Consider the following 11,329-nt stretch of genomic DNA (forward strand, 5'->3'; position numbering starts at 1 on the left):
GACCTTTGTGCTATGCTTAGGATTGGGTCTTGTCCATCACATCATTCTCCTAATGATGTGATCCCGTTATCAACGACATCCAATGTCCATAGCCAGGAAACCATGACTATCTGTTGATCACAACGAGCTAGTCAACTAGAGGCTCACTAGGGACATATTGTGGTCTATGTATTCACACGTGTATTACGATTTCCGGATAATACAGTTATAGCATGAATAAAAGACAACTATCATGAACAAAGAAATATAATAATAATCCTTTTATTATTGCCTCTAGGGCATATTTCCAACAGTCTCCCACTTGCACTAGAGTCAATAATCTAGTTACATTGTGATGAATCGAACACCCATAGAGTTCTGGTGCTGATCATGTTTTGCTCGCGAGAGAGGTTTAGTCAACGGATCTGCGACATTCAGATCTGTATGTACTTTGCAAATTACTATGTCTCCATCTTGAACATTTTCACGGATGGAGTTGAAACGACGCTTGATGTGCCTGGTCTTCTTGTGAAACCTGGGCTCCTTGGCAAGGGCAATAGCTCCAGTGTTGTCACAGAAGAGTTTGATCGGCCCCGACGCATTGGGTATGACGCCTAGGTCGGTGATGAACTCCTTCATCCAAATAGCTTCATGCGCTGCCTCCGAGGCTGCCATGTACTCTGCTTCACATGTAGATCCCGCCACGACGCTCTGCTTGCAGCTGCACCAGCTTACTGCTCCACCATTCAACATATACACGTATCCGGTTTGTGACTTAGAGTCATTCAGATCTGTGTCAAAGCTAGCGTCGACGTAACCCTTTACGACGAGCTCTTCGTCACCTCCATAAACGAGAAACATGTCCTTTGTCCTTTTCAGGTACTTCAGGATATTCTTGACCGCTGTCCAGTGTTCCTTGCCGGGATTACTTTGGTACCTTCCTACCAAACTTACGGCAAGGTTTACATCAGGTCTGGTACACAGCATGGCATACATAATAGATCCTATGGCTGAAGCATAGGGGATGACACTCATCTCTTCTATATCTTTTGCCGTGGTCGGGCATTGAGCCGAGCTCAATCTCACACCTTGCAATACAGGCAAGAACCCCTTCTTGGACTGATCCATTTTGAACTTCTTCAAAATTTTATCAAGGTATGTGCTTTGTGAAAGACCTATGAGGCGTCTCGATCTATTTCTATAGATCTTGATGCCTAATATATAAGCAGCTTCTCCAAGGTCCTTCATTGAAAAACACTTATTCAAGTAGGCCTTAATGTTGTCTAAAAGTTCTATATCATTTCCCATCAAGAGTATGTCATCTACATATAATATGAGAAATGCTACAGAGCTCCCACTCACTCTCTTGTAAACGCAGGCTTCTCCATAAGTCTGCATAAACCCAAACGCTTTGATCATCTCATCAAAGCGAATATTCCAACTCCGAGATGCTTGCACCAGCCCATAAATGGATCGCTGGAGCTTGCATACTTTGTTAGCGTTCTTAGGATCGACAAAACCTTCTGGCTGCATCATATACAGTTCTTCCTTAAGATAACCGTTAAGGAATGCCGTTTTGACGTCCATCTGCCATATCTCATAATCATAGTATGCGGCAATTGCTAACATGATTCGGACAGACTTAAGCTTCGCTACGGGAGAGAAAGTATCATCGTAGTCAATCCCTTGAACTTGTCGATAACCCTTAGCGAAAAGTCGAGCTTTATAGATGGTCACATTACCATCCGCGTCCGTCTTCTTCTTAAAGATCCATTTGTTTTCTATCGCTTGCCGATCATCGGGCAAGTCAGTCAAAGTCCATACTTTGTTTTCATACATGGATTCTATCTCGGATTTCATGGCTTCTAGCCATTTGTTGGAATCTGGGCCCGCCATCGCTTCTTCATAGTTTGAAGGTTCACCGTTGTCTAACAACATGATTTCCAGGACAGGGTTGCCGTACCACTCTGGTGCGGAACGTGTCCTTGTGGACCTACGAAGTTCAGTAGAAACTTGATCCGAAGTACCTTGATCATCATCATTATTTTCCTCTTCAGTTGGTGTAGGCATCACAGGAACATTTTCTTGAGCTGCACTACTTTCCTGTTCAAGAGGTAGTACTTCATTGAGTTCTACTTTCCTCCCACTTACTTCTTTCGAGAGAAACTCTTTTTCCAGAAAGGATCCGTTCTTGGCAACAAAGATCTTGCCCTCGGATCTTAAGTAGAAGGTATACCCAATGGTTTCTTTAGGGTATCCTATGAAGACGCATTTTTCCGACTTGGGTTCGAGCTTTTCAGGTTGAAGTTTCTTGACATAAGCATCGCATCCCCAAACTTTTAGAAACGACAACATAGGTTTCTTCCGAAACCACAATTCATACGGTGTCATCTCAACGGATTTAGACGGTGCCCTATTTAAAGTGAATGTAGCTGTCTCTAGAGCGTATCCCCAAAATGATAGTGGTAAATCGGTAAGAGACATCATAGATCGCACCATATCTAATAGAGTGCGATTACGACGTTCGGACACACTGTTACGCTGAGGTGTTCCAGGCGGCGTGAGTTGTGAAACGATTCCACATTTCCTTAAGTGTGTACCAAATTCGTGACTTATGTATTCTCCTCCACGATCTGATCGTAGGAATTTTATCTTTCGGTCACGTTGATTCTCTACCTCATTCTGAAATTCCTTGAACTTTTCAAAGGTCTCAGACTTGTGTTTCATTAAGTAGACATACCCATATCTACTCAAGTCATCAGTGAGAGTGAGAACATAACGATATCCTCCGCGAGCCTCAACACTCATTGGACCGCATACATCGGTATGTATGATTTCCAATAATTTGGTTGCTCGCTCCATTGTTCCGGAGAACGGAGTCTTGGTCATCTTGCCCATGAGGCATGGTTCGCATGTGTCAAATGATTCATAATCGAGAGACTCTAAAAGTCCATCAGCATGGAGCTTCTTCATGCGCTTGACACCAATGTGACCAAGGCGGCAGTGCCACAAGTATGTGGGACTATCGTTATCAACTTTACATCTTTTGGTATTCACGCTATGAATATGTGTAGTATTACGCTCGAGATTCATTAAGAATAAACCATTGACCATCGGAGCATGACCATAAAACATATCTCTCATATAAATCAAACAACCATTATTCTCAGACTTAAATGAGTAGCCATCTCGTATTAAACGAGATCCAGATACAATGTTCATGCTCAAACTTGGCACTAAATAACAATTATTAAGGTTCAAAACTAATCCCGTGGATAAATGTAGAGGTAGCGTGCCGACGGCGATCACATCGACTCTGGAACCATTCCCGACGCGCATCGTCACCTCGTCCTTCGCCAGTCTCCGCTTATTCCGCAGCCCCTGATGTGAGTTACAAATATGAGCAACAACACCGGTATCAAATACCCAGGAGTTACTACGAGTACTGGTAAGGTATACATCAATTACATGTATATCAAATATACCTTTAGTGTTGCCGGCCTTCTTATCCGCTAAGTATTTGGGGCAGTTCCGCTTCTAGTGACCCTTCCCCTTGCAATAAAAGCACTCAGTCTCAGGTTTGGGTCCATTCTTTGACTTCTTCCCGGCAACTGGCTTACCGGGCGCGGCAACCTCCTTGCCGTCCTTCTTGAAGTTCTTCTTACCCTTGCCCTTCTTGAACTTAGTGGTCTTATTGACCATCAACACTTGATGTTCTTTCTTGATTTCAACCTCTGCTGACTTCAGCATAGAAAATACTTCAGGAATGGTCTTTACCGTCCCCTGCATATTGTAGTTCATCACAAAGCTCTTGTAGCTTGGTGGGAGCGACTGAAGGATTCTGTCAATGACTGCCTCATCAGGGAGGTTAATATTCAGCTGGGTCATACGGTTGTGCAACCCAGACATCTTGAGTATGTGCTCACTGACAGAACTATTTTCCTCCATCTTACAACTATTGAATTTGTCAGAGATGTCATATCTCTCGACCCGGGCGTGAGCTTGGAAAACTAGTTTTAGCTCTTCGAACATCTCATATGCTCCTTGATGCTCAAAACGCTTTTGGAGCCCCGGTTCTAAGCTGTAAAGTATGTCGCACTGAACGAGGGAGTAATCATCAGCACGAGACTGCCAAGCATTCATAATGTCTTGGTTCTCTGGGACGGGAGCGTCACCTAGCGGTCCTTCTAGGACATATTTTTTCCTGGCAGCTATGAGGATGATCCTCAAGTTCCGGACCCAGTCCGTATAGTTGCTGCCATCATCTATCAGCTTGGTTTTCTCTAGGAACGCGTTGAAGTTCATGTTGACATGAGCGTTGGCCATTTGATCTACAAGACATATTATGCAAAAGGTTTTAGACTAAGTTCATGATAATTAAGTTCATCTAATCAAATTATTGAATGAACTCCCACTCAGATTAGACATCCCTCTAGTCATCTAAGTGTTACACGATCCGAGTCGACTAGGCCGTGTCCGATCATCACGTGAGACGGACTAGTCATCGTCGGTGAACATTCTCATGTTGATCGTATCTTCCATACGACTCGTGTTCGACCTTTCGGTCTCCGTGTTCCGAGTCCATGTCTGTACATGCTAGGCTCGTCAAGTTAACCCTAAGTGTTTTTGCATGTGTAAAACTGTCTTACACCCGTTGTATGTGAACGTAAGGATCTATCACACCCGATCATCACGTGGTGCTTCGAAACGACGAACTTTAGCAACGGTGCACAGTTAGGGGGAACACTTTCTTGAAATTGTTACAAGGGATCATCTTATTTACTACCGTCGATCTAAGTAAACAAGATGCATAAACATAATAAACATCACATGCAATTATATAAAGTAGTGACATGATATGGCCAATATCATATAGCTCCTTTGATCTTCATCTTCGGGGCTCCATGATCATCTTGTCACCGGCATGACACCATGATCTCCATCATCATGATCTCCATCATCGTGTCTTCATGAAGTTGTCACGCCAACGACTACTTCTACTTCTATGACTAACGCGTGTAGCAATAAAGTAAAGTAGTTTACATGGCGTTCTTCAATGACACGCAGGTCATACAAAAATAAAGACAACTCCTATGGCTCCTGCCGGTTGTCATACTCATCGACATGCAAGTCGTGATTCCTATTACAAGAACATGATCTCATACATCACAATATATCATTCATCATTCATCACAACTTCTGGCCATATCACATCACATGACAATTGCTGCAAAAACAAGTTAGACGTCCTCTAATTGTTGTTGCATCTTTTACGTGGCTGCAATTGGGTTCTAGCAAGAACGTTTTCTTACCTACGAATAACCACAACGTGATCTTGTCAACTTCTATTTACCCTTCATAAGGACCCTTTTCATCGAATCCACTTCAACTAAAGTGGGAGAGACAGACACCCGCCAGCCACCTTATGCAACTAGTGCATGTTAGTCGGTGGAACCGGTCTCACGTACGCGTACGTGTAAGGTTGGTCCGGGCCGCTTCATCCCACAATACCGCTGAAGCAAGATAAGACTAGTAGCGGCAAGCAAGTTGACAAGATCTACGCCCACAACAAAATTGTGTTCTACTCGTGCAAAGAGAACTACGCATAGACCTAGCTCATGATGCCACTGATGGGGAACGTTGCAGAAAATTAAAATTTTTCCTACGGTTTCACCAAGATCCATCTATGAGTTCATCTAAGCAACAAGCCAAGGGAGTGATTTGCATCTACATACCACTTGTAGATCGAGTGCGGAAGCGTTCAAGGGGATGGTGATGAGGGAGTCATACTCGCCGTGATTCGGATCACCGACGACCAAGTGCTGAAAGGACAGCACCTCCGCGTTCAACACACGTACGGGACGATGGACGTCTCCTCCGTCTTGATCCAGCAAGGAGGAAGGAGAGGTTGAGAAAGACAGCTCCAATGGCAGCACGACGGCGTGGTGCAGTTGGTGCAGAAGTTCTCCGACAGGGCTTCGCCAAGCTCGCACGGAGGAGGAGAGGTGTTGGGGAGGGGAGGGGCTGCGCCTTCAATTGTGTGTTGCAGCCCTCCCCTCACCCCTCTATATATAGGAGGAGAGGGGCAAGAGGGCCGGCCCTCTAGGGGAAACCCTAGAGGGGGGGCGGCGGCCAAAGGGAGAGGGAAAAAAGGTGGCTTGCCCCCCAAGCTAGGGGGCGCCCCCTTTAGGGTTTCCCCTCCCCTTGCCCTAGCCGCATGGGCCTAGGTGGGGAGGCGCGCCCAGCCCACTAGGGGCTGGCTCCCTCTCCCACACAGCCCATGTGGCCCCCCGGGAGGGGTGGCCCCACCCGGTGGACCCCCGGAACCCTTCCGGTGGCCCCGGTACAATACCGGTATGCCACTGAAACTTTCCGGTGTCCGTTTAACCACTTTCCTTATATAAATCTTTATCTCCGGACCATTCCGGAACTCCTCGTGACGTCCGGGATCTCATCCGGGACTCCGAACAACATTCGGTAATCACATACAAGTCTTCCTAATAACCCTAGCGTCACCGAACCTTAAGTGTGTAGACCCTACGGGTTCGGAAGACATGCAGACATGACCGAGATGCTCTCAGGTCAATAACCAACAGTAGGATCTGGATACCCATGTTGGCTCCCACATGCTCCTCGATGTTGTCATCGGATGAACCACGACATCAAGGGTTCAAGCAACCCCGTATACTATTCCCTTTATCAGACGGTATGTTACTTGCCCGAGACTCGATCGTTGGTATCCCAATACCTCGTTCAGTCTCGTTACCGGCAAGTCACTTTACTCGTACCGTAATGCATGATCCCGTGACCAGACACTTGGCCACCTTGAGCTCATTATGATGATGCACTACCGAGTGGGCCCAGTGATACCTCTCCGTAACACGGAGTGACAAATCCCAGTCTCGATCCGTGTCAACCCAACAGACACTTTCGGAGATACCTGTAATGCACCTTTATAGTCACCCAGTTACGTTGTGACGTTTGGTACACCCAAAGCACTCCTACGGTATCCGGGAGTTACACGATCTCATGGTCTAAGGAAGAGATACTTGACATTGGAAAAGCTCTAGCAAACGAACTAACCGACATTTGTGCTATGCTTAGGATTGGGTCTTATCCATCACATCATTCTCCTAATGATGTGATCCCGTTATCAACGACATCCAATGTCCATAGCCAGGAAACCATGACTATCTGTTGATCACAACGAGCTAGTCAACTAGAGGCTCACTAGGGACATATTGTGGTCTATGTATTCACACGTGTATTACGATTTCCGGATAATACAGTTATAGCATGAATAAAAGACAACTATCATGAACAAAGAAATATAATAATAATCCTTTTATTATTGCCTCTAGGGCATATTTCCAACAAACACATCATCCAATCTATTTGAAGACATGATAAATTCAGCACAAGCATCTTTTAGCCTGCTACAGTGATGCTGATCAGCTAGAGCAGACGTGGCTGCCACAGTCTGAACATCAAGAGTTTTGCAAAGAATGTCTTCCCACATCATCTTCATCCTTTCCATTGCATACCGATCTGCAGCCACTAGTAAGTGCCTGACCATTTCCTTTTTCTCTTCATCATCAAGTCTGCCCATGGAAGGCAATAGATCTGTGTAGATAAAGTGAAGTAATGCCTTAAAAACAGTAGGCTGCATGTCTTCGACGGTTATGTTCTGTCCCCACTTGCCTCTCATCAGTCCATACAACTCTGCCTTGAAGACCGGAGACCGTGCTGCGAGCACAATCTTATGTGCAGGAAAAATCTCACCTTCAACCTCGAATGTCACATCTGCTTCCTCGGCCGCCTCTAGCAATTTTCCGAAATTTTCTGCCAAGTCTGAGGGTGGCATCTGGACCTCAGCTGTTATTGCGGTGGTCTCAACAAGTGGTTCCTTGATGACAGTTAGAGGGTGTTTGTTTTCAGGGACTTATTGGTTTAGGGACTTAAATAAGTCCCTATAAGTCCCATCTAAACCAAACAGGAGGAACTTAGGACTTAAAGTGGGCATTTGAAACTTATGAAATAAGACTCTCAAGGAGGGACTTATAGTTATAATATGGTCTTATAGAGACTTATAAGTTCCAGGAACCAAACATGTAGGGACTTTTTAGGGACTTGGGACTTATAAGTTGGGACTAAAAAAAGTCCTAGAACTTATGAACTAAACAGGGCCTTAGATCGTACTCAATTACAAGCCGGTCATCCCGCAGATAAGGCGACTCCTCAAGCTCACTCCTCTTCTTAAAACTTGGAGCGCCCCAACTATAACCGGTCCCAATCCCACTGGTGTTGTGGGATCGAACACTACCGGGGATTTCAAGACTGCGAAAACCGATGACGACAGCCCACTGACGTGGTTGACCAGCCTCAAGTCGTAGAGATGGTGAACTCCTACGAGACTGAAGCGAATGCGCAAGAGTGGCTCCAACAGCATGCCATCCAGAGCCCCGACGACAACGATTACGAGCTCCGCCGCGGCCTCATCCGGCCCCGCGGGCGCCTGTGGATTGGCGCCAACACCGTCGTCCTCCACACAAAGCTTATCTCAGCGCTTCACAATAGTGCCATGAGCGACCATTCGAGCTCCACGACGACAATATTGATGTACCACTGGGTCAAGAAGCGCTTCGAGTGACGGGGCTTAACGATGGACGTTGACAGACTTCGTGCACCAATGCTCCGTGTGCCAACAAGCAGAACACAAACATGTCGATAATAATCGTTTTCGTGTGTCCTATGCGCCATGCCGGCTCAGTCAAGAAGTTGACGAGACGCAGAGCGGTGGAGTCGATTTTCTACGTGCGGTCGCACCATTGTTTGAACTCGACAAGTTGTGGAGGTGATCAACCAAGGAGCTCATTGTTGACCGACTAGATGCATCCACAGATGGATGGTTCACAGAATGCTCGTCCGAAGTCTTGAAACTTTGGACTATACATGGGCAGCACGCAGCAAAAGGTCCACCCGATCGAGCTGTCTACTACTGTGCACCTACTGCCGGGTTTGTACCCTGTAGTTTCAGATTGGACAATACACGGCACCATGCCCTTGTGCAACTTCCTCTTTTCCAATTTTTGCACCATGTCTCACCTGTACTTTGGATTTTTCTTATCCTGTTTTTTCATAAGTTTTTTTTTTGAGCAAATGTTTTTTCATCAGTTGTACTACTCCGGTGCTTTCCTTTGCTTCAGGAAAGGTGGGCCCACCTGATTGAGGAATGAACGATCAGGAACAACACAAGACCAACTGAACTCGAGCAGCTCTAAATCACTCTGCCTCTGATAGCCTATCTGCTTTTCTGCTTTCAGCTATCAGATTACCAATTGGCAGTCTGCTCGCCAAGTCAACATACAACCTAACCCTGTCAGGCGCCTTCAATTTACTTTTTATCCGAGCTTGAATACCCGAAGATTCCACCCTAGATAGCTCTGTCACTTGTTTTTGTTCAATGCCATGTATGGAATGAAGAAATTACAAGGATATGCTCTTGCTAAAAAAACCGCGTTGAACAAAGGATCACAGTTTGTAATTTATAAACAGGCTTTCTTTAGAATATTTTGTGCGAGCATGGAGGGACTCATGTGTCAACTTCAAATTTCGTATTTGCTGTATTTTCAGGCCAAAAATAGTATTTCTACTAAACATATTGAGGAGATCATCTTCACATTAAAATAGTATTTTCAGGCCAAAAACCAATCATGACCTTGAGACAAGCAATATGATTTAGCAAACTAAGAACTGCTTTAACCTGCATATATTATGATTTTAGCTGTATACATGCCGTAAGTGCCTGCCAAATCATACTCATCCTACATCTGCAATTGTATCAATAAGGAGGCACATATATTACCAAAGGTACTAACTGATAGGAATTAAACAGCTTGGCACCTTAAAAAGGAGAAATTAAAGAGAGCATATAAATTAGACAAAAGTAGATAATTACAAAACATTCAGAAAAACTAGTGAAGGTTCATAAATGCAGACATAGGATGAGCATCCAATCAGTACACGCAGTAGATATACTCATTCTTCTCCAGAAGACACCAAAATATCTCTAAAACTTAAAGGACATGAAAGTCTATTTATCTCCAAAGATCTCTGAATTCAGGTGGTATTCAGTAACTTGCAGAAGCTAACACAAGAACCAAGACGAGTATACTAAGACTTCCAAGACTTACTTGAATTTTCCAACATAACCACTAAGTTTGTCTCCTCCAAATGATCTCAAGAAAGTGAAAAGTGAAGGATAAGGACTACTTCATCCCGCAGGTGGTTACATGTTAACTAAGCTAACTATTCTAACCCAACATTGGTACACTAAAATTTGAGAAGCTTCATAACTCTCTCCAAGATATTTAATGAGACATCAGGGCATGATTGCTTCAAGTGCGCATACCCTTGGCTTGCCAACACATCATTCAATCTATTTGAAGACATGATAAATTCAGCACAAGCATCTTTTAGCCTGCTGCAGTGATGCTGATCAGCTAGAGCTGACGTGGTCGCCACAGTCTGAATATCAAGAGTTTTGCAAAGAATGTCTTCACACATCATCTTCATCCTTTCCATTGCATACCGATCTGCAGCCACTAGTAAGTGCCTGACCATTTCCTTTTTCTCTTCATCATCAAGTTTGTCCATGGAAGGCAATAAATTCGTGTAGATAATGTGAAGTAATGCCTTAAAAACAGCAGGCTGCATGTCTTCGACTGTTATGGTCTGTCCACACTAGCCTCTCATCGGTCCACACAACTCTGCCTTGAAGACTAGAGACCGCGTTGCGAGCACAATCTTATGTGTAGCAAAAATCTCACCTTCAACCTCGAATGTCACATCTGCTTCCTCAGCCGCCTCTAGCAATTTTCCGAAATTTTGTGCCAAGTCTAAGGGTGGCATCTGGACCTCAGTTGTTATCGCGGCTGTGACGCCCCCGATTTAATCGTACACTAATCATGCACGCAAATGTGTACGATCAAGATCAGGGACTCACGGGAAGATATCACAACACAACTCTACAAATAAAATAAGTCGTACAAGCATCATAATACAAGCCAGGGGCCTCGAGGGCTCGAATACAAGTGCTCGATCATAGACGAGTCAGCGGAAGCAACAATATCTGAGTACAGACATAAGTTAAACAAGTTTGCCTTAAGAAGGCTAGCACAAACTGGGATACAGATCGAAAGAGGCGCAGGCCTCCTGCCTGGGATCCTCCTAACTACTCCAGGTCGTCGTCAGCGGGCAGCACGTAGTAGTAGGCACCTCCGGTGTAGTAGGGGTCGTCGTCGACGGTGGCGTCTGGCTCCTGGACTCCAGCATCTGGTTGCGACAACCA

The 11,329-nt window shown here is 45.0% G+C and overlaps 1 protein-coding gene across 1 annotated transcript in view; it reads right to left on the minus strand.

Annotated features, from left to right (window-relative positions):
- The window catches only part of LOC119358003 (BTB/POZ and MATH domain-containing protein 2-like), a 30,849-nt gene extending 21,772 nt beyond the window's left edge, over positions 1-9,077 (minus strand). The window contains exons 1-3 of the mRNA XM_037624741.1: positions 9,004-9,077; positions 8,182-8,256; positions 7,363-7,910 (exon numbers count right to left, since the gene is read on the minus strand). Of these exons, the coding sequence (XP_037480638.1) occupies positions 7,363-7,910; positions 8,182-8,256; positions 9,004-9,077 (697 nt within the window). The remainder of the gene's footprint in view (positions 1-7,362; positions 7,911-8,181; positions 8,257-9,003) is intronic.
- Positions 9,078-11,329: the final 2,252 nt, after the last annotated feature.

The sequence above is a fragment of the Triticum dicoccoides genome, chromosome 2A (assembly GCF_002162155.2).
Source record: "Triticum dicoccoides isolate Atlit2015 ecotype Zavitan chromosome 2A, WEW_v2.0, whole genome shotgun sequence".
NCBI classification, from domain to species: domain Eukaryota; kingdom Viridiplantae; phylum Streptophyta; class Magnoliopsida; order Poales; family Poaceae; genus Triticum; species Triticum dicoccoides.